At 57.5% G+C, this 19,918-nt stretch overlaps 3 protein-coding genes across 4 annotated transcripts; 1 reads left to right on the plus strand and 2 right to left on the minus strand.

Annotated features, from left to right (window-relative positions):
• Nucleotides 1–437: 437 nt before the first annotated feature.
• Nucleotides 438–5,674, minus strand: GPATCH3 (G-patch domain containing 3). 2 transcript variants are annotated; one of them, XM_053998765.1, is made up of 7 exons: nucleotides 5,306–5,674; nucleotides 4,186–4,601; nucleotides 2,753–2,927; nucleotides 1,964–2,023; nucleotides 1,601–1,722; nucleotides 1,338–1,465; nucleotides 438–1,033 (listed from the first exon to the last, which is right to left on the minus strand). In XM_053998765.1, the coding sequence occupies exons 1-7, from the start codon at nucleotides 5,649–5,651 to the stop codon at nucleotides 814–816; spliced, it is 1,467 nt and encodes a 488-aa protein (XP_053854740.1). In that variant the 5' UTR covers nucleotides 5,652–5,674; the 3' UTR covers nucleotides 438–813. The 2 variants fall into 2 exon arrangements, with proteins under 2 accessions (XP_053854740.1, XP_053854739.1); XM_053998764.1 differs by having other exon boundaries at nucleotides 4,186–4,631.
• Nucleotides 5,675–6,801: 1,127 nt separating this feature from the next.
• NR0B2 (nuclear receptor subfamily 0 group B member 2) lies at nucleotides 6,802–9,790 on the minus strand. Its single transcript, XM_053998760.1, has 2 exons — nucleotides 8,318–9,790; nucleotides 6,802–7,778 (listed from the first exon to the last, which is right to left on the minus strand). Exons 1-2 carry the CDS (start codon nucleotides 8,829–8,831, stop codon nucleotides 7,507–7,509), a joined length of 786 nt encoding a protein of 261 aa, XP_053854735.1. The 5' UTR covers nucleotides 8,832–9,790; the 3' UTR covers nucleotides 6,802–7,506.
• A 135-nt stretch (nucleotides 9,791–9,925) lies between these two features.
• Nucleotides 9,926–18,041, plus strand: NUDC (nuclear distribution C, dynein complex regulator). Its single transcript, XM_053998759.1, has 9 exons — nucleotides 9,926–10,113; nucleotides 11,114–11,191; nucleotides 13,028–13,228; nucleotides 13,497–13,583; nucleotides 13,935–14,048; nucleotides 14,449–14,643; nucleotides 15,211–15,294; nucleotides 15,385–15,503; nucleotides 17,183–18,041. Exons 1-9 carry the CDS (start codon nucleotides 10,018–10,020, stop codon nucleotides 17,232–17,234), a joined length of 1,026 nt encoding a protein of 341 aa, XP_053854734.1. The 5' UTR covers nucleotides 9,926–10,017; the 3' UTR covers nucleotides 17,235–18,041.
• The last annotated feature ends 1,877 nt before the right edge of the window (nucleotides 18,042–19,918 follow it).

A 19,918-nucleotide genomic window follows, 5' to 3' on the forward strand; every position in this document is an offset into this window, starting at 1 on the left:
ACACCACCGTGGCACTGAGTGCTGCGCCCAGTTCCTCCTTAAACAGATCCGGGGACAGTGACTCCACCACCTACCTGGGCAGTCCGTTCCCAAACCTAATCCCTCTTTCTGAAATTCTTCCTAATGTCCACCCTCAACCTTCCTGGCGCAGTTTAAGACAATGTCTTGCCACTCATTGACGAGAAGAGCCTGACTCCCACCTGGCTACACCCTCCCGGCAGGTAGAAGGTGGAATTCCTCCCTTCCCCCCTTAAGGCAGTCCCACAGGGCATGGCCTGTCAGCACTGGGTCAGTGGGACAGAGCTGTCCCCTCTGCCGGTGCCCGGGCCAGGAGAACGGGGCAGAGCACCTTGGGAAGTGCCCACTCCCCACAGCCACAGGGAACGCCGGGGAATTCCTCCGAAGGTTGCCAGGACAAGCCTTTCATCCCGAGCAGCCTCTCCCAGCGCTGTGGGACGGCCACGCCCGAGGAACGCTCAGCAGCAGCAGGACAGTGACTGTGCCCTGTCTGTACTTGTCCTTCCCTGCCTCCCAGGCCGCCCTCAGCTGCAAGTTCTGCTTCTTCAAACGCACATTTGGTTGATCCCAGCATGAATATAAGTGTTAGCCCTCCTAAATCCTTCCCCATTCACACACAACACCATTTCCTTTCATTTGAAGGGTTCAATTAGTGGGGAAAAATCCCTCACCGCATCGCTTTTTATTACAAATCTGTATTTTTACTAAAAATAAATATAAAAACACCCTGCTCCACACTCAGACCAGGAGCCAGCCTGGACTGGGGAGCAGGACAAAGGCTGTGACAGTTCCTGCTCAGCGTGGCGGGGCCCTGAGGCTGCCCAGGGTGGGCTGGGACGCTCGGACAAAGGCCATGTCCTGCCTGTACTTCATGGCCGTGGGGGGCTGGCGCCTGAGCAGCTGGTCACCCATGTCCTGGGGCTCAGGGTCATCGTAGATGGTGGAGATGACAACAGAAGTATCACCCCGGGGCTTCTTCCTCCTGATAAAAGTTGGCAGCTTCTCCCCGTGGTACCTGGAGGGAAGCAGGAAAGGTTTAGATGGAGGTTGCAGAGGCCCATCAGGCATCCCTGTGCTTCCCAGCTCCTTTCCTGGAATGGTTTAGGTCGGTAGGGACCTTAAACCCACCCAGTTCCACCCCCTGCCACGGGCACGGACACCTCCCACAGAGCTGCACATGGCTGTGGAACTCCCCAGCTGTGCAGGGAAAGGCAGATCCTGGGACAGCCTTGTCCCCACAGCTCCCTTTGCAGCCTCTCAGCTGCTGTGAGCCTGGGCACAGGTGGGAACAGGGGCTGGGAGGGCACGTGGGAACTCACCCCAGCCCCCTCTTGCACCGGGGGTTCTGACCCTCGTTGTCCAGAGCTTCGGCCATGCCAGAGTTGCTGCTCCCCAGGCCCAGCCCCTCTGTCCAGCCCTGCTGCTCCAGGACCTTCCTGCCAAAGCCCTGGGAGAGGGGAAAATCCATCACAGACTAGCTGGACACATCCCACCCTCATCCTCCCAGAGCCTTCTGCTCTCTTCCCTTGGCCAAGACCTGACCCACATCCTGTGGGCACCACCCTGGGCAGGCAGAGCTCACCTTGGTGTACCTCTCGAAGGTGCCAATGTGCTGCCCTGCCACAGAGCCGTCCTCCAGCCCGTCCCGGAGCCGCTGCTCCAGCCACATCTGCACCGAGTCCCGGGCATCCTTATCCCCTCCATCTAGGGACAAAGCACAGTCAGCACAGCTCAGGGAGGCTGGGCACCACCATTGTGTTGCCCAGAGCACCATCAGAGGAGGCAGAACCTGTTCTTTTTGGCAAGCTGTGCCGCCAGACCAGAAAAACACTGTTTCATGTTTACTGACGGCCTGGATGCTTTCAAAGAATGACAAAGAGCTCCCAAATTCTGCATGGTCAGAATTTCCCTGGTTTCCCTGAGGTGAGTGGCTCAGCTCTGATACCTTTGTCATAGTAGATGCTCATGTCCACGTCCCAGTCATCGGCCGTCTGCTCGTCAAAGTCTGCCAAGAGAAGGGAAGCAGCACTTTAGGTGAGCTCTGGCACAGGGGAGCTCTTTGCCGGTGGCCCAGCTCCCTGTTTTCTCCAACAAAATGGGAAGGAATCACAGAATCATTGAAGTTGGAGATCTCCAAGAGCATTCAATCCAGCTGTGCCCAGCTCCCACCTTGTCACCAGCCCATACCACCGAGTGCCATGTACAGTCCTTCCCTGGACACCTCCAGGGATGGGGACTCTATCACCTCCCTGTGCCTGACCCCCCTTTCCATGGGGAAATTCCTGCTGGTGCCCACCCTGAGCCTGCCCTGGCCCAGCCTGAGGTCGTTCCCTCTCCTCCTGTCCCTGTTCCATGGAGCAGAGCCCAACCCCTCCTGTCAGGGGTTGTGCAGAGCCAGAAGGGTCCCCCTGAACCCCCTTTTCTCCAGGCTGAGCCCTTTCCAGCTCCAGCCCCTGCCCTGGGCACTCCCCAGCCCCTCCATGTCTCTGCTGCAGAACTGAACACAGCTCTGCAGCTGGGGTGGTGCCTCAGCAGTGCCAACACACAGGAAATGGCATTAGAGACCCCCCCAAAGCCCACTGCCCACCCAAGAGGCTGCCAGCAGCACCACAGGGGTCTCTGGTGACCAGCTCTGTGCCCAAGGGTGGCCAGTATGGCAAGGTGCTGGTGGCTCCAGCTGGCCCGGACAGTTTGTTTAAACCCATGGGCTCAGTGACACAAACAGCAAGGTTACCTCCACCCTGCTCCTGCCAGAACTGGGCATCTGTGTAGAACACGAGGCCAGAGCCGCCCTTCTCCCACTTGAGCTCAATCTCCTCTTCGAAGAGCCGCTCCCGCACCCGCTCCTGCTGCGTCACATCCTCGTGCAGCGCTGCATGCCGCTGCCACTCCTCACATGTGTCATCGTCCTGCAGGGGACACAGCAGGGCTGGCACGGAGCTGGGGACAGCACAGCTGGCATGGACACAGCACAGCTGGCATGGACACAGCTCAGCCCAGGATGGAGCTGGGACACAGCTCAGCCCAGGATGGAGCTGGGGACACAGCTCAGCCCCCTGCTGCTCCCTGACCCTTCCCAACGCCCTGCCCCGGAGCAGCTCTGCTGGCAGAGCCGGGCTCGCGGGCTCAGGCCCCAACACGAGGGATGAGCTCATCCCTGACTAACACCAGTGCCAGAGTCAGCAGGAGAAATCCCACAGCTCCCCCATCCCAGAGGCCCTACCTGCCCCCGCTGATGCCCATTTAAGGAGCAGGTGTGTTGGACCTGGAGTCAGCACTGGCAAGGAATTAATTCCAATGCAGCTGATCCCCCAGGAGATTGCGTGGGCTCCCAGGAAGCAGCTCCCTGGCACAGACACAGAGCTGCCTGCCCAGTCCTGGGCACAGGCATCAGCCAGCCAAGGAAGAGCCCAAAGAATGGCTGCAGAGACAGGAAACAGCCTGGGAGAAACAGCTGGAGGAGCCTGTTTAGTCTGGAGAAGGAAAGACTGAATAAAAAGCTGGAAAAAGGAGGGAACAAAGCGCTCTCTGTGCCCCACGTTGCCAGGAGAAATGAATGGGGTGCAGCTGCAGCAGAGATTTGGCACCCGAGTTAACTCTGGTGGAGCAGAGAATGGGAATGGCTTGCCTGGGGATCTGTAATGACAGAGGTTTGGGAGAACAGGCCAGACAGGCGTCTGCCAGGGACAGGGGAGGGATGGCTCCTGCCCTGCCCAGCTCTCCAGGAGCCTTTGTCACTAAAGCCATTTTCCTCAGTGACTAAGCTCCCAGCGCAGGAGTATCCAAGGTCAGCCCTTTGTGCAGCTCTGCACGTCACTGCCAGCACACAAACGTGGTCCCCAACCTCTGCCACCTCATCTCCCAGCAGAGCAGAGCTGGGCCCATGTGCCAGGCAGCAGGGCAGGATCTGCTTGGCAGCACCAGCCTCCCCTCTGCTCCGACCCTTTGGGATCAACCTCTACCACCACCCTGAGCACTTCTGGGGGGCTCAGGCCCCCCTGTCCCTGCCCCGAGGGGCTCAGTGCACCAAGGGGTGAACAACCCTATTTTAAAACTGGTTTTAACAAGCCACGTGTCCAAGTAAGAGATGAAAAACGAGCTCTGAGAGTGGGATCTGCCCTCGCAGCTAAGACAGCCGTCCAGATGGTGCTGGAATGTTCCACTTACATCATCTGAGTTCGACTCCTCTTCCTCCTGCTCCTGCCCCTCCTCATCCTCCTGGGGCTGGGCTGGCTGAGTCACCCCCACGGGCTCCTCTCCCTCCGTGATCTCATCCCCTGCAGCTGTGTAAACTCTTTCCTCCTCAACAACCGTCTCAGTGTCCTGGTATTGGAAGGGCACATTCCCGTACCTGCGGCACGAGCCAGTCCTGGGAAAATCCAGCTGCAGCTTGGTGATGAGGCGGGGGGGCAGCCTGCAGGCCCGGATCAGCTCCAGGAACACGTGCAGGGGGGTGCCCACGTTCCCAAAGGGCATGAAGGAGGGGGGGTTGAACTCGGGCAGCCGCTTCAGCTCCGCCTCGGTGACCGGCGCGCCGGCAGCCGCCCCGACCTGCTCCTGCCTGCCCGGAGGAGCCCTGGGGCCTGCAGGGGAGCAGGGAGGATCTGGGGGGCCTGCAGGGCAGAAGGGATGGTTTTGGGGTCCCACAGGATGGAAGAGACAGTTTTGGGGGCCCACATGAGAGCAGGAATGGTTTTGGGGCCCCACAGGATGGAAGGGATGGTTTTGGGGGCCTGCAGGGGAGCAGGGGTGGTTTGGGGTCCCGCAGAAGAGCAGGGATGGTTTTGGGGGCCTGCAGGAGAGCAGGGATGTTTGCGGGGCTTATGGCACACAAGGGATGGTTTTGGGGGCCCGCAGGAGAGCAGGGATGGTTTTGGGACCCGCAGGAGAGCAGGGATGGTTTTGGGGGCCCGCAGGAGAGCAGGGATGGTTTTGGGACCCGCAGGAGAGCAGGGATGGTTTTGGGGGCCCGCAGGAGAGCAGGGATGGTTTTGGGACCCGCAGGAGAGCAGGGATGGTTTTGGGGGCCCGCAGGAGAGCAGGGGTGGTTTTGGGACCCGCAGGAGAGCAGGGATGGTTTTGGGGGCCCGCAGGAGAGCAGGGGTGGTTTTGAGGGGCGGGTCCCACACCCCACCGGGAGCGGGTAAATCCAGGCGCCCACGAGTAGGAGGGGGATAAGCAGAGCCCACACGGGCTCTTCCTGCCTCGGAGCAGATTTAAAGCGCTAAGGAAGCTCTAGGAGGAGTTTTAACCGACCGGTGCCGTTCCGGGACCCGCCCGCCCGTACCTGTCCCGGGGTTCAGGCGGACCCTCCGGATGAGGCAGCGGCCGGGCAGCGTGGCGCCGCCGGGCCCGACCCAGCGCTTGCCCGAGTACATGCGGACGAAGCGGCGGGCACGGCCGGGCCGCACGGACACCAGGCAGGAGCAAGTGCGCGGCGCCGAGGCCCCGCCGCCGCCGCCCGCTGGCGGGCGCTCGGGGCGGTGCCGGTAGTGGAAGCAGAGAAAGCCGCCGGTCTCCAGGAACTGGCTGAAGTAGGCGCGGAGGTGCGCGGAGCGCAGCGCGGCCGGGATGCCACTCACCAGGCAGTACCGGGCCGCGCCGCCATCACGGGTACCGCTGGGGGCCGCCATCTTGGCCCGCCGGTGCTGGCGCGTGGTGATGACGTTACGCGCAGTGATGACATTGCGCACGGTGATGACGTTGAGCGCGGCGGGTGGAGGGCGCCGCCTCGTGGCGGAGGAGGGCGCGGCAGACGGGGCGTCCTGGGGGTCCCCGGGCCTGGGGGGGACATAGGGGACAGAGAGACCTGGGGGGGGTGACAGGGACTGGGGACAGGGACCCGGGGGGGACACAGGGGTTGGAGACAGAGAGACCTGGGGGGTCACAAGGGCTGGGGACAGAGAGACCCGTGGGGGTGACAGGGATTGGGTACAGGGACCCGGGGGAGTGACAGGGACTAGGGACAGGGGGAGCCTGGGGGAGTAACACGGGCTGGGGACAGAGGGACCCTGGGGGGTGACAGGGGCTGGGGACAGGGACCCTGGCAGGTCATAGGGGTTGGGGAACAAGATCCCCCATTGTGGGGGGCTTTAACAGGTCCTGGGGCAGCAGGGCTCGGCCATATCCCCGGGGGTCACAGACCGAGGGTCCCAAGTCCCGGGCTCTCAGGGCTCTGGGGTGTCAGGGCTGCCATGCTCGCCCCACGCCAGGGCTCTGGCCTTGTCCCGGTTCAGTGCCCCCAGCTCTGCTGCCGCCCCCTTCGCGGGCGGGTCCCACGGCTGTCCCCTGTCCCTGGGATCCCCGTGGGCTGGCACCGGCCCTGAGTCAGGGCTCCCTCGGTGGGAAAGGGCCGTCAGGGGCTGGGGCCAGCTGGAGGGCAGGCCCAGGCTGAAACAGCAGCTCTGCCGGCCAAGATTCCGGGCGTTTCTGTGGGCACGGGCAGGCCTGGTGTGGCTTTAGCCGGCACCTCGGCTGTGCCAGCCACGGACATGGGGTTTGTGCCTGCTGGCTGAGCCACAGCAGCCGCCTCTGACAGCGCCCACGGGAGAGGCTCGGCACCGGGAGAAAGGTGCACGTGGGGATTTGCCCCTGGAATTTCTCTGTGCCAGAAGCACGCAGGGGCTGCTCGTCCAGCACTCCCACTGACAGCAACCGACCTGTGTGCATTGCCAGATGGATCTTTATGGAAAATCCCTTTTTATTCTATTCTGTCTTTTCCATGCCTGCAGTTTTTTCTGCCCACCCCAAATTCAACACCGTCGCTAAAAAGGCACCACTGTGTTCCAAAACACTAAACATTTTATTAAAAAAATAATTTATTGCATCTTATATACAAACCACGTGAATGTACACTTACAAAATACTGACACCTCACGTGTTGGAGGCAGGAGGAGCGAGTTTTCCAGGTGTGCACCTGGCTCCAACTCCAGGGAGGGAGGTTTGGATCTCCCACTAAACCCGCTCTGCTTGGGTTTAACTTTTCACACGGACAGGAAAACCCAGAGCCCCAAATGAGGTGCAGTAGGTTTAGGTGCTGCTAAGTGCTCTTAATCCTGTTGTAGTTCATGGAATTATGGAGGAAAGAGAGAATCTAAGGAAAAGAGGGGTGAGTCTGTACACCCTGTAGTATTTAACACTCTGGCTTTTTCCCTGAAGAAATGTCCTGAGTGTTTCTAAGATTCCAAGCATGGAAGCCAGACCCAGAGCTAATTCCATTGGTCAGTGATCCTACTGAGGCTGTCAGACACCACGGGATCAAGCTGAGGACAGCCCTCACTGCTTGGAGCTCACAGCAGAACCAGTAAAAACTGGGACCAGGGCAGGAAAACCCTTTGCCCACTCACACTTCCTGGGCCAGAGAGCGGCCCAGGCGAAGAAGGAGCCGCTGTGAACCTGCTGAGCCACAGCTGCTTCCCCAAGGCTCCTCCAGCCAGCGGCACGCGGAGATCCCGCAGGGTCCGGAGCGCTCCTCTCCTGCGCCCGGGCTCAGCAGGGCAGCGGCAGCCACGGCGCCTGCGGCCAGCCCGGCGCCTCGAACAGCATCTCGGCCAACAGCTCCCCCATGGCCGCGCCCCCGATGACCGGCCGGAAGAACAGAGCCGTGACCAGGGCGGCAGGGATGGACCTCAGCGAGGAGGTGACCCGCAGGATGTGGGAGAAGCGGGCCTGGTCCTCGGGGTGCAGCAGCTCCCGGAGTGCCCGCTGCGCCTCCCACTGCAGGCTCTCGATGTAGAGGGCAGCCCTCAGCCCAGGGATGTCTGCGAGGGACAGCAGAGGGAGAGGAAGGATGGGAAACAGCTCCAGGATTCTCCCATTGCCACCCTTCCCCGTTTCTCAGAAGGGATCTCTAGGGCCACACTAAGGAGATGCACACAGCACTGCTGAGGAGCAGCTGTTCCAGGAGGGAAAGCACATAAATGGTAAAGTCAGGCTTTAAAAGTAAAGGAATCCAGGATTTATTGTCTGCAGGGAGGGCAAAGGTTTTGACATCCTTCCTTCCCAGTACATTTGGGAATGACCAGAGTTAGGGAAAAGGTGACCAGCCCTCTCTGCTCTCACACCTGCCCATCTCTGAGCCTCTCCAAGCCACGAGGTCTGCCTTCACCTGGGAAGGTGGTGGGACCCCCATCCCTGGGCGTGGCGCTCAGTGCTCTGGGCTGGTGACAAGGTGGGGAGTGGCACAGGGTGGACTCCAAGGTCTTGGGGATCTTTCCCAACCTCAGTGGCTCTGGGACGCCGTGATTCTGTGTCCTGCTGCCAGCGCTGGCCAGCACAGCCACGAGGGCCTGGCACTCACCTGGATTGAAGAGAATGGCTCCCCTCAGGTAGGTGAATTCGCTGGGGCTCAGGTCCAGCCTCCAGAAGCTGTTGAGGCACCACTGCAGCCGCTGCACGGCCGCCAGCGTGGGCTGTGTCCCCTCGGGCTCCTGCCCTTTGCTCTGGCCGCTGAGGAGGATCTTCTTGAGCATGCTGGGGGCCGGGGCCTCCATCACCTCAAAGGTCACCATCTCCTGCACCAGCCCCAGCAGGAACAGGGGCACCCAGCAGCTGTCCAGCAGCAGCAGCTGATCCTCCCGCGGCAGCAGGTGGAAGGCAGCGACGTTTTTCATGAAGTTGATGGTTTTGACCAGCACGTGGGAGGCGGCCCGGCAGGTGAGGTGCGGCGTGCGCAGGCACACGGTGCGGCGCTGGGGGCACAGGCAGTGCTGCCGGGCCCCGCCGGGCTGCAGGTTCTGGCTCAGGAGGGTGTACAGGATGGCGGGGTGCCTGTCCTTGCCGTGGCACCGGCACCTCTCGCAGCCCGGATCCATGTTGGTGCTCACGGCTAAGCCAGGTCCTTGTGGAAACTCAGCCGGTGGGAGAGAGAGAGAGACACAAAATCCCTTCCAAAATATGTCACTGGCCGGATTGTCCCCGTCCTGCCACCTCTGGCAGCCCGTGGCTGCTCCAGCCAGCTCTTATAAGGCTGGGTCACAGTGAACACCCCTCCACAGCCTTGACCGCCCTGATTAAGCAGCCCTCATTAAAACCACCCGACCAACCCCGTGGCTGCCGGGCTGATTGGCCGGGCTAGGCGAGTTCCCGGCGTGGTCAACGGCTGTTTTTCTCAATGAATCGGCGGGGAGGGGTTGTGTGGCCTTATCAGGATTACCCAAACAGGATAAACAGAGTCATTACCCCAGGCTGTACCATGGCACCAAGGCCCCATCGAGCAGGTGTCGCTGCCAGGGTTCACAGACAAACACGGGGCGCTCGTCTGGGCCCAGCGTTCAACGGCCCCGGCGCCCGGCCTTGGAAGAGCAACCTGGAAGTTGTGTTATCAGTAGCTGTTTGCTTGGCCTTGCTCGGGAGCCTCTTGTTGTGGTGGAGGAAGAGGAACCTGGTGAACCGGCAGGCTGTGATGGGCCCAGGGGTCGTGTCTCGCAGAGGAAACACAGGGCTGGGAAAGGGAAAGTGCTCCCATTTGCAGAATGAGAGAAAAGTACAGAAAAAGAAGCCAAGATTGTCCTGTTTTCCCAGTGGAAAGGGACCAGAGGTGCTGGTCAGCAGCATGAACATGAGCCAAGGTGGGCAGTGACAGTTCAGGTGGCACCGCACTCAAGCCCTGGGCCCAGTTTTGGGCCCCTCACTGCAAGACAGATATTGAGCTGTCCAGGGAAGGGCTGGAGCCCCAGGAGCGGCTGAGGGAGAGGGGTGGGGGCTCAGCCTGGAGACAAGGAGGCCCAGGGGCCCTTCTCGCGCTCGGATCCCCGGCAGGAAGGGCCAGGCCCGGGCCCTCTCCGCGCTCCGGGCACCGCGGCCCGCCCGGCCCGTCGCCATAACAACCCCGCCGCGCCTCGCGCCCCGCCCTTTCCTGGAAGATTGACAGCCCTCGCGACCAATCAGCGGAGAGGGCGGTGCAGGGGCGCGCTGGGATTGGCGGGCGGGGACGGTCTCGCGCTTCCGCGGCCGCCGGTTCCGGTTCCGGTGGCGGCCCGGTGCGGGAACGGCGGCGCGATGGGGCTGAGCGCGGAGGAGGCGGCGGAGCAGGAGGACCGCTTCGACGGGATGCTGCTCGCCATGGCCCAGCAGCACCAGGGCGGCGTGCGCGAGGTAGCGCCGCCGGCATCGGGAGTGGGGAGGGCGGGGCAGGACCGGAGGAGCGAGCGGGGAGCGGCCCGGCCTCCTCGGGCCCCGCCCCGGCACGTGGAGCAGGGGACGCACGTGCGCTGCTCCCGGAGCGGCAATAACGCCCCCCGGCAGCGCCAGCCCCGCTCGTTAGTTAGCGCGGTGGTAACGAGGCGCCGCGGCGCCCTCACCGAGGCCTCGCAGCCCGGCCCCGGGGCCCCGGCAGTGCCCGTGATGGGTCATAGCGGGGCATAGCAGCACAGTGAAGGATCGAGCTCCCCCGTTCACCCTCCCAGCACAACCCCGTGAGGCCTGGCCGTGATCGTGGGATCCCCTCGTGCTCGGGATCTGCTCACCCAGCCCGGTCCCAGCCCGGTCCCTCGGGCTGGGGGCTCCGGGATCCAGGGCATGACCAGCAGCAGGGCTGGAGGCTGTGGGAACATCCCACTCAGAAACAATTTTCAATAAAAAATGGTCCTGTAACAGCCCCTCGTGTTGTGGCAGAACCTCAGAGTGGAACCCCCACGGGACAGGAATCCTGGGAAATAAAGATCAGCCAAGGGAACATGGGTTTCCAGAGGGGGTTTGGAGGTGCTGGTTCATGCATCGGTAGTCCCTGGCAGCTGTAAAAATAAGGAGTTTGCACGCTTTTAGGTGTGCAAAGAAGCAAAACATGCTATGTGTACATATATTAAAAAAAAAATATATATGTGGGATGTAGGTGTGTATGCATGCATAAATCCATTCCTGCCTGAGCTGGGAATGAACTGCTGCCTTTCTTCAGGCAAACCATACAAACCCCTCTGTGCAGGTTGGATCTGCACAGCTGAGGCTGTTCTTTAGGCAGTGCTCACGGGGCTGATGCCAGGGCAGTGCTGGCACAGCCACAGATAGGGAGGACAAAGGATAAAGGCTGCTCCAGGGACACGAGGTGGCTTTCAGTGACCTGGGCTCACTGCTCCTTTTCCCTCTCCCTGTTGCCCAGCTCGTGAACACCTTCTTCAGCTTCCTGAGGAGGAAGACGGATTTCTTCACCGGGGGAGAGGACGGAGTAGCAGAGAAGGTAAAAAGTAGCCTCCAGGCATTTAACTCTTCTCCCTTCCATCCCACCCGTGTCTGTGCCATGCCAGGGGTCCCCTGCTTGAGCAGCTCCCAGCCTGTGGGCGCACGTGGGCACCAGCAGCTCCCGAGGGAAGGAAAAACCCAGAGCTGCCCCTGGCAGAGGTGAGGAGCACACAGTTCCCTGCTGGGATGGTACCTCAGTGCAGGTCTCCTGCCAGGCTCTGACCAAAGGCTAGTTTGGAAAGCAAACCTGCCAGACACACTGACTTAACAGTGACACAGCAGGTGATGACCCCAGCAGGTGATGGTTACCTTGTTTGTTCAGGCCAGGAAAAACACAAAGTTCACGGCTCTGCACATGCAGCTGCCCCTTGGCTGGAGCCTGGAGGGAGCATCCCCTCTCCTGCAGGGAGCCCTTGCTGGAACTGGAGAGGTTTGAGGTCCTTTCAACCCAAAACATCCTGTGATTCTCTGAAAGAAAGAAAGGTGAACCCTGCTGTCGTTTTTCTTGGAATGGAGAGCAGATCTCCCCCGTTCTTGGGGGCTGTGTGATCCCACCTGAGTGGCAACTCAGAGGTGCCTGGCTACTGTCCTTGGCAACTGAAAGAAAAGCCTTTGTGCCTTGGGGGGTGGCACCTGTCAGAATACTTCATGGCCTCCTGGAAAAGTGCTATGACACCACGGGAACCACAACAAATGGGGAAGAAGCTGCTTCCCCAGTCCTGCTGAGCCCTTGGCATGAAAGAGAAAGGAGAGGGTGGGAAAGTCACTGCATGTTTTGGGGGTCATTTCAGCAGGCTCGTGGTGTGGGCAGTGACACGGACAAGGTCAGGCACTGAAGGTGGTTTCCTCACCCTGGATCATGGGGTTGGGGACAGGCTGGGACATCCTGGGGGATGCACATCTTGCGTTCTGTACTCCAGGAGACGCTGGAGCCAAGCTGTGTAAACAATGCTTGCTTGTAAAGCAAAGCAGAAATACCCAGTGCTTGCTTACAAACTACAGTTTGCTTGGAAAAGGTTCTGGATTCCCCTCCCACCCCAAAGCTTCTGAGATATATATAAATAAATGTTCCCCCTCTGATTCCTGTCTGAGGATCTGTGTTATTTTCTGGGGCAGACCTCAGCTCACTTACGTGCTGCTGTGCACAGCACCCCTGGCCTTATTGACCCTGGGGCAATTCTCTGGCTCCCTGCCTGTGTATTCAGCTTTCCCGCTGAGCACGTGGCCCTTGGCATCAGAGACCTTGGGATTTTGCCTCCCAGAGTCACAACAACCTTCAGAGAATTGGGAGTGAGGCTGAAACGAAAGATTTACGGAGGAGCTCACCCCTCAGTGTAAAAACAAGTGTTTCAAGCATTTCTCCTCTAAATCGTGGCACCGAGGCTCCATCTGAAGAAAAGGCCAGGCATGGGAAAGGTCAGAAGTAGGTAAAAAAGTTGGATCTGGTGTGTCCAGCTGTCCTGGAGGTATGGAGTAGCTTCAGGTGGCTGGGTTGGCCATCAGCTCATCCTGCTGGAATTGCACGAAGGACAAAATAACTGGAGGGTTTTATTTCACTGCAATCTCCTGGAAACATACTCCCTGTAACTAGGAAGGACCACATTTAAATATTTAGAAATTTGTCTTTTTTCCTCCCTTTTCACTTCCTCCTCTGTTTTTTGAATTGCAAAATCTCTAGATTTCCAGTCAAAAAAAAATTGGGCAAAGATGAAGGGAAGGTTCCCGACCTCTGTGTGACTCCGCAGATGTTCTTGTGCTCCTCAGGAGAGTGAGCTGGCTGGGTGTAGGTGTGCAGTGGGTGGTGCTGTTTAACCCCGTGTGCCCTGTCCCTCAGCTGATCACAGAGGCCTTCAGCCACCACAACAAGCTGGCGCAGAAGGAGCGCAGGGAGAAGAAGGCGCGGCAGGAGGCCGAGCGGCGCGAGAAGGCCGAGCGCGCCGCGCGCCTGGCCAGCCAGCACCAGCCGAACAGTGAGCCGCGCATCAAGGAGCTCACAGACGAGGAGGCAGAGAGGCTGCAGCTCGAAATCAACCAGGTGAGAGCCTGTCGGCTACCTGCAGGTGCAGCTTTGTCCTCCCCGTGGCTCTGAGGGGTGAGAGCGGCTCAGGCTTGCTCTTTGTCCAAGATGTTCCCCTGGGCTGTACCTCTTTCCTGTGACTTTTCTGAGGCCTGAGAATAGGATGCAGTGAGCGGTGCTCTTCAGCTGGAGCTGAAAGGCTGAGGCCATCTAGTGCCAGCTCAGGAGGTGACACAAAGTGCCAGGTCTTGGCTGAGCCTGTTCGTGCTTTTCTCTTTCCAAACAGAAGAAAGAGGCACAAGGGCAGGGTAACAGTGTCCCAGTGAAACCCTCGGAGGAGGAGGAAGGTGAATCTTCAGATTCCAACAAACAGGTAAAACTCGTCTGGAAATACTTTAGAATCATAAAATGGTTTGGGTTGGAAGGGACCTTAAAGCTCATCCTGTTCCACCCTCTGCCATGACACCTTCCACTGCACCAGCTTACTCCAAGTCCTGTCCAAAATACACACTTTGAAAATACAAATTAGAAACTTTGGTCTTAAAAATACATACTTAATTCCTAAATGTGTCAGTACAGAGGGCTTATGGGTTTTTTTTCTTGTAGTCATGTTTTACCAGAAGCAGCTATTAATTATGGAGCTAAATTTAAGTGGATATAAAATGCAAACAAGTTGTTACAAGGGAAACTGGAAAAGCTTTTTTCCTTACCTTGGATTGCTTAGGGATCAGATGATGAAGAGGAAGATGAGAAGGATAAAGGAAAACTTAAGCCCAACTCTGGCAATGGAGCTGACCTTCCAAATTATAGATGGACACAGACTCTTTCAGAACTGGATGTAAGTAGTGCTTTATGACCAGGATCTGAGGAATCTGAGACAGGGAATAAGAGCAGGTGCTGGTAAGAGGTGAAGCCAATTCCCTGTGTCTCAGTTGCCTCTGGAAGTTTGTTGGAAACAGCACTGTTTCAATAGCTGGCAGAGAGCTTGGTAACTCAGTAAAATTCCCAGGAGCTGTACTTTGCCAAGTTTTGGTCTTGTTTTAACTGGGCATTAAAATCTGATTCCCTTTTTATGGTCCCTTCCTTTCACTTCCTGCTCGCTCAGGACCTCAAGGAAAAGAGTCTCTGCTCTGTCTGGCTCTGGTGAAACCAAGGCAGAAAGGCTTGGAACAGCAGTATGGGAGGGTAAGGAGGAATTTCCCTGCCCAGCTGCTCAGATCTGCTCCTTTTTGCTGCAGCTGGCTGTCCCCTTCAAGGTGAGCTTCAGGCTGAAGGGCAAGGACGTGGTGGTCGATATCCAGAGACGCCGCCTCAAGGTCGGCCTCAAGGGCCACCCTCCTGTCATTGATGGGGAGCTCTTCAATGAGGTCAAGGTGGAGGAGAGCTCCTGGCTCATTGAGGATGGCAAAACAGTCACCGTGCACCTGGAGAAGGTAAAGCAGGATGGGCTGGGCAGGAGTCAGGCTTGGCTGCCTCTTCTGGGCTCTCAGCTGAAACAGGGACACCATGGGCACAGTGTCAATGGTGCCACTGGTAGTGGGGTATTTAAATTCCCCCATCTTCAGCCTAATTTTATGCTATTCCAGGATACCCAGTGTATTTCTCAGCAGTTCAGGAAAAGCTGGAAGGAAAACAGTCATTTTAATGTTGTCCTTTAGTGTGTTTTGACATCTGTTAGTGACATGAAAATCCAGGGACAGACCTCCTTGTGTCCCTTCTTGTGTCCCCTTTGGGCCTCTCCAGGTGGTTTGTCGTAATCCCATTTATGTCATGCTAAATGGGACATCTGACATTCTCTCAGATCTCCCAGCTGCGAAAAATTTAGGCTGCCTAAAGTAATTTGAAACAAAAATACCCTTTATCTATGTTCAGATTTTACTGATATTTAGAAAACTGTCAAATAAAGTTTGATTCCATAATTTTTTTCCCTGTGACTGAGACTTAAAAACCCTAGAACAAGTCCAAGAACAATAAACTGGTTTTGCTTCTTTGTCCTCTAGATCAACAAAATGGAATGGTGGAACAAACTGGTCTCCACAGACCCAGAAATCAACACCAAGAAAATTAATCCAGAGAATTCAAAGGTAAGAATTCTTCTGTTTTATGGGACAGAGCCTGCTCAGGAATTACATCAGCTGAGCCCAGAGTCGTTCCAATTTGCATCTTGCTTTCAGTTGTCAGACCTGGACAGCGAAACTCGCAGCATGGTGGAGAAGATGATGTATGACCAACGACAGAAGTCCATGGGCCTGCCCACCTCTGATGAGCAGAAGAAGCAGGATATTTTGAAAAAGTGGGTGCAGCTCGTGCCCTTGCGTGGTTTTGCTTTCCTCTCTGGCACAAATAAGGGAACGGCAGCTTGGACCACAGTCCTAGCCATGCTCACGTCTGCACATCACTGTGTTGTTGGCCAACCACCAGCGTCTGTAAAAGCCTGTGGGGGTAGAAAGCCTAGTGGGAAAATTCAGGAATAGTCTAGCTCTGGAATTGTCGTAATCTGCTCATTTCAAGTCCAGAAGGCACGTTTAGAACTGGAGGTGCCATCTCTGCTGAACTTTAACATGGTGTTGATTGGTGTCTAATCTCCCTCGGTAGCCGGCTAATCACCCCTCCCTCCCTCCCTGCACTTGCCTCCAGACAGGTGTCCCCAAGCCACTTTTATGGCTTTATTGCCCTGTTTGGCACAAATGCACTGTGGCAGAGAAATTATTCCTGGAGCTCCCAAGGCCATTTGGGAAGGTGTGGAGGCAATTCTGGGTCACACAGCTTCTTCAGCAAATGCAGCCCCACACTTTATCTCTGGGTGAAGGATTGCTGTGGCTGACCTGACTCCTTGCTTCCCTTGGCTTTATCTGTAGTGCCAGAAGCTTCTCTGTGAAGCTGAGTGGGGTTTGACCAGAGCAGAGCCCAGGCAGGTGGTCAGTGGGATGGGAAGCACCCTCTGCTCCCAGGAAGGCACATGCAGGACACCTCACTGGCAGGGCCACTTGTTTGGTGCTCTGGAAGTTTGGCTGGCAAAGGATGGAGAGGAAGTTTAGACTTTGTCCAGGGCAAAGGCAACTCAGTGACACCCATGTGGGTGCTGATGTCTGCCAGTGGAGCTGTCCTGGCTGCCAAACAAGGACATGATCCTCACAGCACAGATGGCCCTGGAAGTGGAAAGTGGAAACGCTGTGGGGGTGTTCCAGGGGAAACCCTGAGATGGGAACACAAAGGAGACCAAGCTGCCCTTACTTGCATGCTGTGTGTCCTCCACAGGGCTGTGATGTGTTGTGTCCCTTGGGGAGCAGAGCAGACCAGCCTCTGTGTGCACTGGGCACTCCTGGGCACAAAGCACTGCCCTCAGAACTTCCTGATGTGGCAACCTGAGTCCAAATAGTCCCTGGAAGGTGTCCCTGTCCATGGCAGGGGGTTGGAACAAGATGATATTTGAAGTCTCTTCCAACCCACACTATTCTGTGATTCCCTCTGCTGGGACTGCAGGACATTTGAAATCAGGTTGCATCTGGTGTGAAACCAGATACTTCTGGTCATGTCCTCCCTGACTTTTTACTGTCAGAGCACTGGGGATATTCCCCATATTCCCAGTAAAGCCGTCAGGCTGGAGCTTCAGCCCTAATCTGCTTTCACCATCTCCCCTCTGCCCCACAGTCAGTGTGGTGGCTGCTACGTGTCCAGCCCAGAGGTAGCAGTGAAGGGTGTGTGTTTGAGAATTAACAACTCTCATGTGTCTGGGCTTGCTGACTTGCTAGGCTGGCAGGAATGCTGCTCCCACTGACCCGAGGAAAAGGTGTCTGTAGGGAAAGTCCAGGGAATGTGTCCCAAGGAGCTCAGCAGAGCCCTCCCTGCTGTGGAGGGCATGGAGTTACAGCAAAACTCCAAAGTGCAGGAAGCAGAAACACTTCCCTCCCCAAACAGAGCTGTTTGGCTCCTGCTGACTCACCCTAACTCTTGCCTTTGTTTTCCTTGCAGGTTCATGGAACAGCATCCAGAAATGGACTTTTCAAAGGCTAAATTCAACTGAGCTCTTCCCCTACCCCCCCTCTTTCAGTCAGCCCATTGAATGGGGCAGGATATGTTTGGTTGGATATTCCTCACCTTGGGCAAGTAAAACTTCAGCATCCCCCACCCGAGCTTGCTGTGGAGGCACCTGCTCAGTCACCCTCAGTGTCCTGGGAGCAGCAGGCAGGGCCCCAGAGCAGCTCCAGACAGAGCCATCTGCCACAATTCCCAAAGGGCAGTGAGGAGAGAAGGAGGGTTAGAGCCAAAAAGCTGAGAGAGCCAGACCTGAGAGGTTTTGGGATAAATCCTAAAGGTATTGCTTCACTTCCCTGGGTTGCTCCGAGCTGCTCATCTGCTCTTTGCCACCGGCACAGGTACTCCCGAGTTCTACTCCCTCCTGCTCTCCTGTGAAAACAAGGGTCAGTTTATTTTGTAAAATAAATCTTTTCCTGCCTTCTTGGGAAGTGAAAACAGCAGTTGAAAAGCACAGCTATTGCAGTGGAGACAGACCCTGCTTCTCCTTGCTGCTGCTCCTGTTTGTGCCAGAAGTGGGACAGCTGGAGCACTCTGGGGCTCCCAGCAGAGATGGAGAGGTCAGCCTGCTGTCCTGGAGCAAGGAGAGGCTGGAGAGTCTGTGGCTGTGGGTGGGAGAGGATGTGGGGGGCTTTGGGGATGCTGTTGTTGCTGGGAGTGTCTCCTGCCTCTTTCCCAAGAGCCTCTCTCCCCGCTGCGCTCTGTGCAAGCTCCTGCTGACGAGTGGCATCACTCTGCATGTTCCTGTCTGTTAAAACTGCAGTGCAACATAAAGGAAAACAAGTGGAATATCTCAGGCAGAGTGTGTGGTTTCTGTGGCAGAAGGGATCTGGGATCCAGGCTGGGAGGGAGAAGGAAGGGATGGCGGGGGTGCTGTGCCTGTGCTCTCTGCAGCTGCCTGTGAATACCTCATGCTCCCAGCTCTGGACTGATGGTCTCTCCCTCCCTCAGGAAGTGGCAGTGGGAGCTGTGTCTTGCTCAGGAGTGCTGCTGAGCCCCATTCCCAGCTCAAACCCCAAGGTGGCTGCTCCAGGCTCTGCTCTCCACAGAGCAGCACGTGACCACACCAGGAAGCCACCCTTGCCCCAGGTCTCCTTTATGCCAAGCTAACAAGGAGAGTGTCAGGAAATCCTGGGCTCTATCCAAGATCCCTGCTGCTGTGGCTCTTCCCTCTGCCTCCCCCAAACATTTCCACCTCCTCCTCAAGGGATGGGCACAAATGGCTGAAAATCCTGTTTGGGCAAAGTCCAGCCTGGTGCAGCACCTGGAGTGGTGGGGTTGTGTTTGAGCAGCAGAGCACTGTTCGCGTGAAGTCTCTCAGTTTTACAGACTCTTGGGGTTACAAAGCAGCTCCCACCCAGCAGAGCAGTGACCTTGAGGGTGAGCAAGGACCCAGATCAGGGCAGCTGCCTCTGGACTGCTCTGGGATGGATCTTCCTGCCTGTTTGTCTTACAGATCCCCTTCACCCACCTGCCTTCCCCCTACACCCACCTGCCTGCCCCTGCTTTGGCCCTGATAATAGAGCAGCATCTCCTGTTTTCGTAAAAAACCTTGAACTATGCTGGATTTGAAGGTTTTAGCCCCAGAATGAGCTACCTGCCTGTCTGCACTGAGCCCTGGTTTGTGGGACAGGTGAGCTGGGAGGGCTGGGCTGCTCTGGGGTGTGACGAGCCTCAACCTGTTCTCAGCTCTGTCAGGGAACCGCAGGGAAGCCAGGGGAGAGGTTTTGGGAGGAAGGAGAGTCAGTGGGAGAACGGGGTCATGCCTGGTGCCCTGACCCGCGCAGGAGGTGAACGCCCGGACCGTGTTTGTGAACGTGGCTGATCCCAGAGCTGCCCCTGGACTTTGCCCCCTCGGCCAGCGGAACAGAAGGTGTTTCACTGCCGGCCTTGTCCTCTGCAAACACCCCCGGCCACTGCTGTCCCCAGGCCAAAGTGAGTTGGGAGCACCCTTTTGCTTCCTGAGGCAGCTTCCCCTGGGATAAACCCTGCTGGGTCAGAGCAGCTGCTCAGGGCTTAAGGAATGCAAAGCCTCAGTCTGAGTCCCTGGAGACCACTGAGTGTGGCCTTGTCCCTGTGCCCACGGCAGGGAAGTGCTGGGCAGCACCAGGATCCAAACCGTGCACACATCCCCTTGTGTGGTGCCGAGCCCCAGCAGAGCTGGAAGGGCGGTGCTGGACAGGGACAGGTCACTGAGGTCCCCCTGGCGCTCCATACCTGTGCCGGGTCACCTGGAGGTGCCGGGTCATCTGGAGAAGCCGTTTCGGTGCTGCCACCAGCTGGAGGGCAGAGCCCGGAGCTCCTCACCTGCCCAGGGCCCCTCCCCACCTCCTGTAAAAGCAAGGCCTTTGCAGGCACAACAGGCTCTGCAGAGAGCTTTCTACAGGGTAGTTTTCCCCAGTCATTTGGGTTTTTCCTTTAACAGCAACTCCTTAGCTTTTATTAATGAATATTGCAGCTCAGAGCATTTGGGAACTATCCCAGTCTCCAGGACTGCTTTGGGAAGAGCAATGAAACAGCAAAACCCCAAGGAAGGGAACAGGAACAGCAAGTATTGGATGTTACTGTGTCGTTTTAGGAGCCTCAGCTGATCAGTTACTGCAAGGGCCAGGCTGTGAGGAATTAGGGTCCATCCATCTGCTTCCTAATGTCTAAGCCATACTGAAATAAATA

This window comes from Vidua macroura, chromosome 25, assembly GCF_024509145.1.
Source record: "Vidua macroura isolate BioBank_ID:100142 chromosome 25, ASM2450914v1, whole genome shotgun sequence".
In the NCBI taxonomy this organism is placed as follows: Eukaryota; Metazoa; Chordata; class Aves; order Passeriformes; family Viduidae; genus Vidua; species Vidua macroura.

What these genes read in the sequence shown, in the direction of transcription:
- NR0B2 (XM_053998760.1), bottom strand. Translation starts at nt 8,831, where the DNA reads ATGGATCCGGGCTGCGAGAGGTGCCGGTGCCACGGCAAGGACAGGCAC. An exon ending in AGCCATTCTCTTCAATCCAG is followed by an intron (nt 7,779 to 8,317) that starts GTGAGTGCCAGG and finishes TGTCCCTCGCAG; the next exon opens with ACATCCCTGGGCTGAGGGCT.
- NUDC (XM_053998759.1), top strand. Translation starts at nt 10,018, where the DNA reads ATGGGGCTGAGCGCGGAGGAGGCGGCGGAGCAGGAGGACCGCTTCGAC. An exon ending in AGGACGGAGTAGCAGAGAAG is followed by an intron (nt 11,192 to 13,027) that starts GTAAAAAGTAGC and finishes CCTGTCCCTCAG; the next exon opens with CTGATCACAGAGGCCTTCAG. An exon ending in AGACTCTTTCAGAACTGGAT is followed by an intron (nt 14,049 to 14,448) that starts GTAAGTAGTGCT and finishes TTTTTGCTGCAG; the next exon opens with CTGGCTGTCCCCTTCAAGGT.
- GPATCH3 (XM_053998764.1), bottom strand. Translation starts at nt 5,651, where the DNA reads ATGGCGGCCCCCAGCGGTACCCGTGATGGCGGCGCGGCCCGGTACTGC. An exon ending in CCGCCTGAACCCCGGGACAG is followed by an intron (nt 4,632 to 5,305) that starts GTACGGGCGGGC and finishes TCTGCCCTGCAG; the next exon opens with GCCCCCCAGATCCTCCCTGC. An exon ending in CCTTCGAGAGGTACACCAAG is followed by an intron (nt 1,466 to 1,600) that starts GTGAGCTCTGCC and finishes CCCCTCTCCCAG; the next exon opens with GGCTTTGGCAGGAAGGTCCT.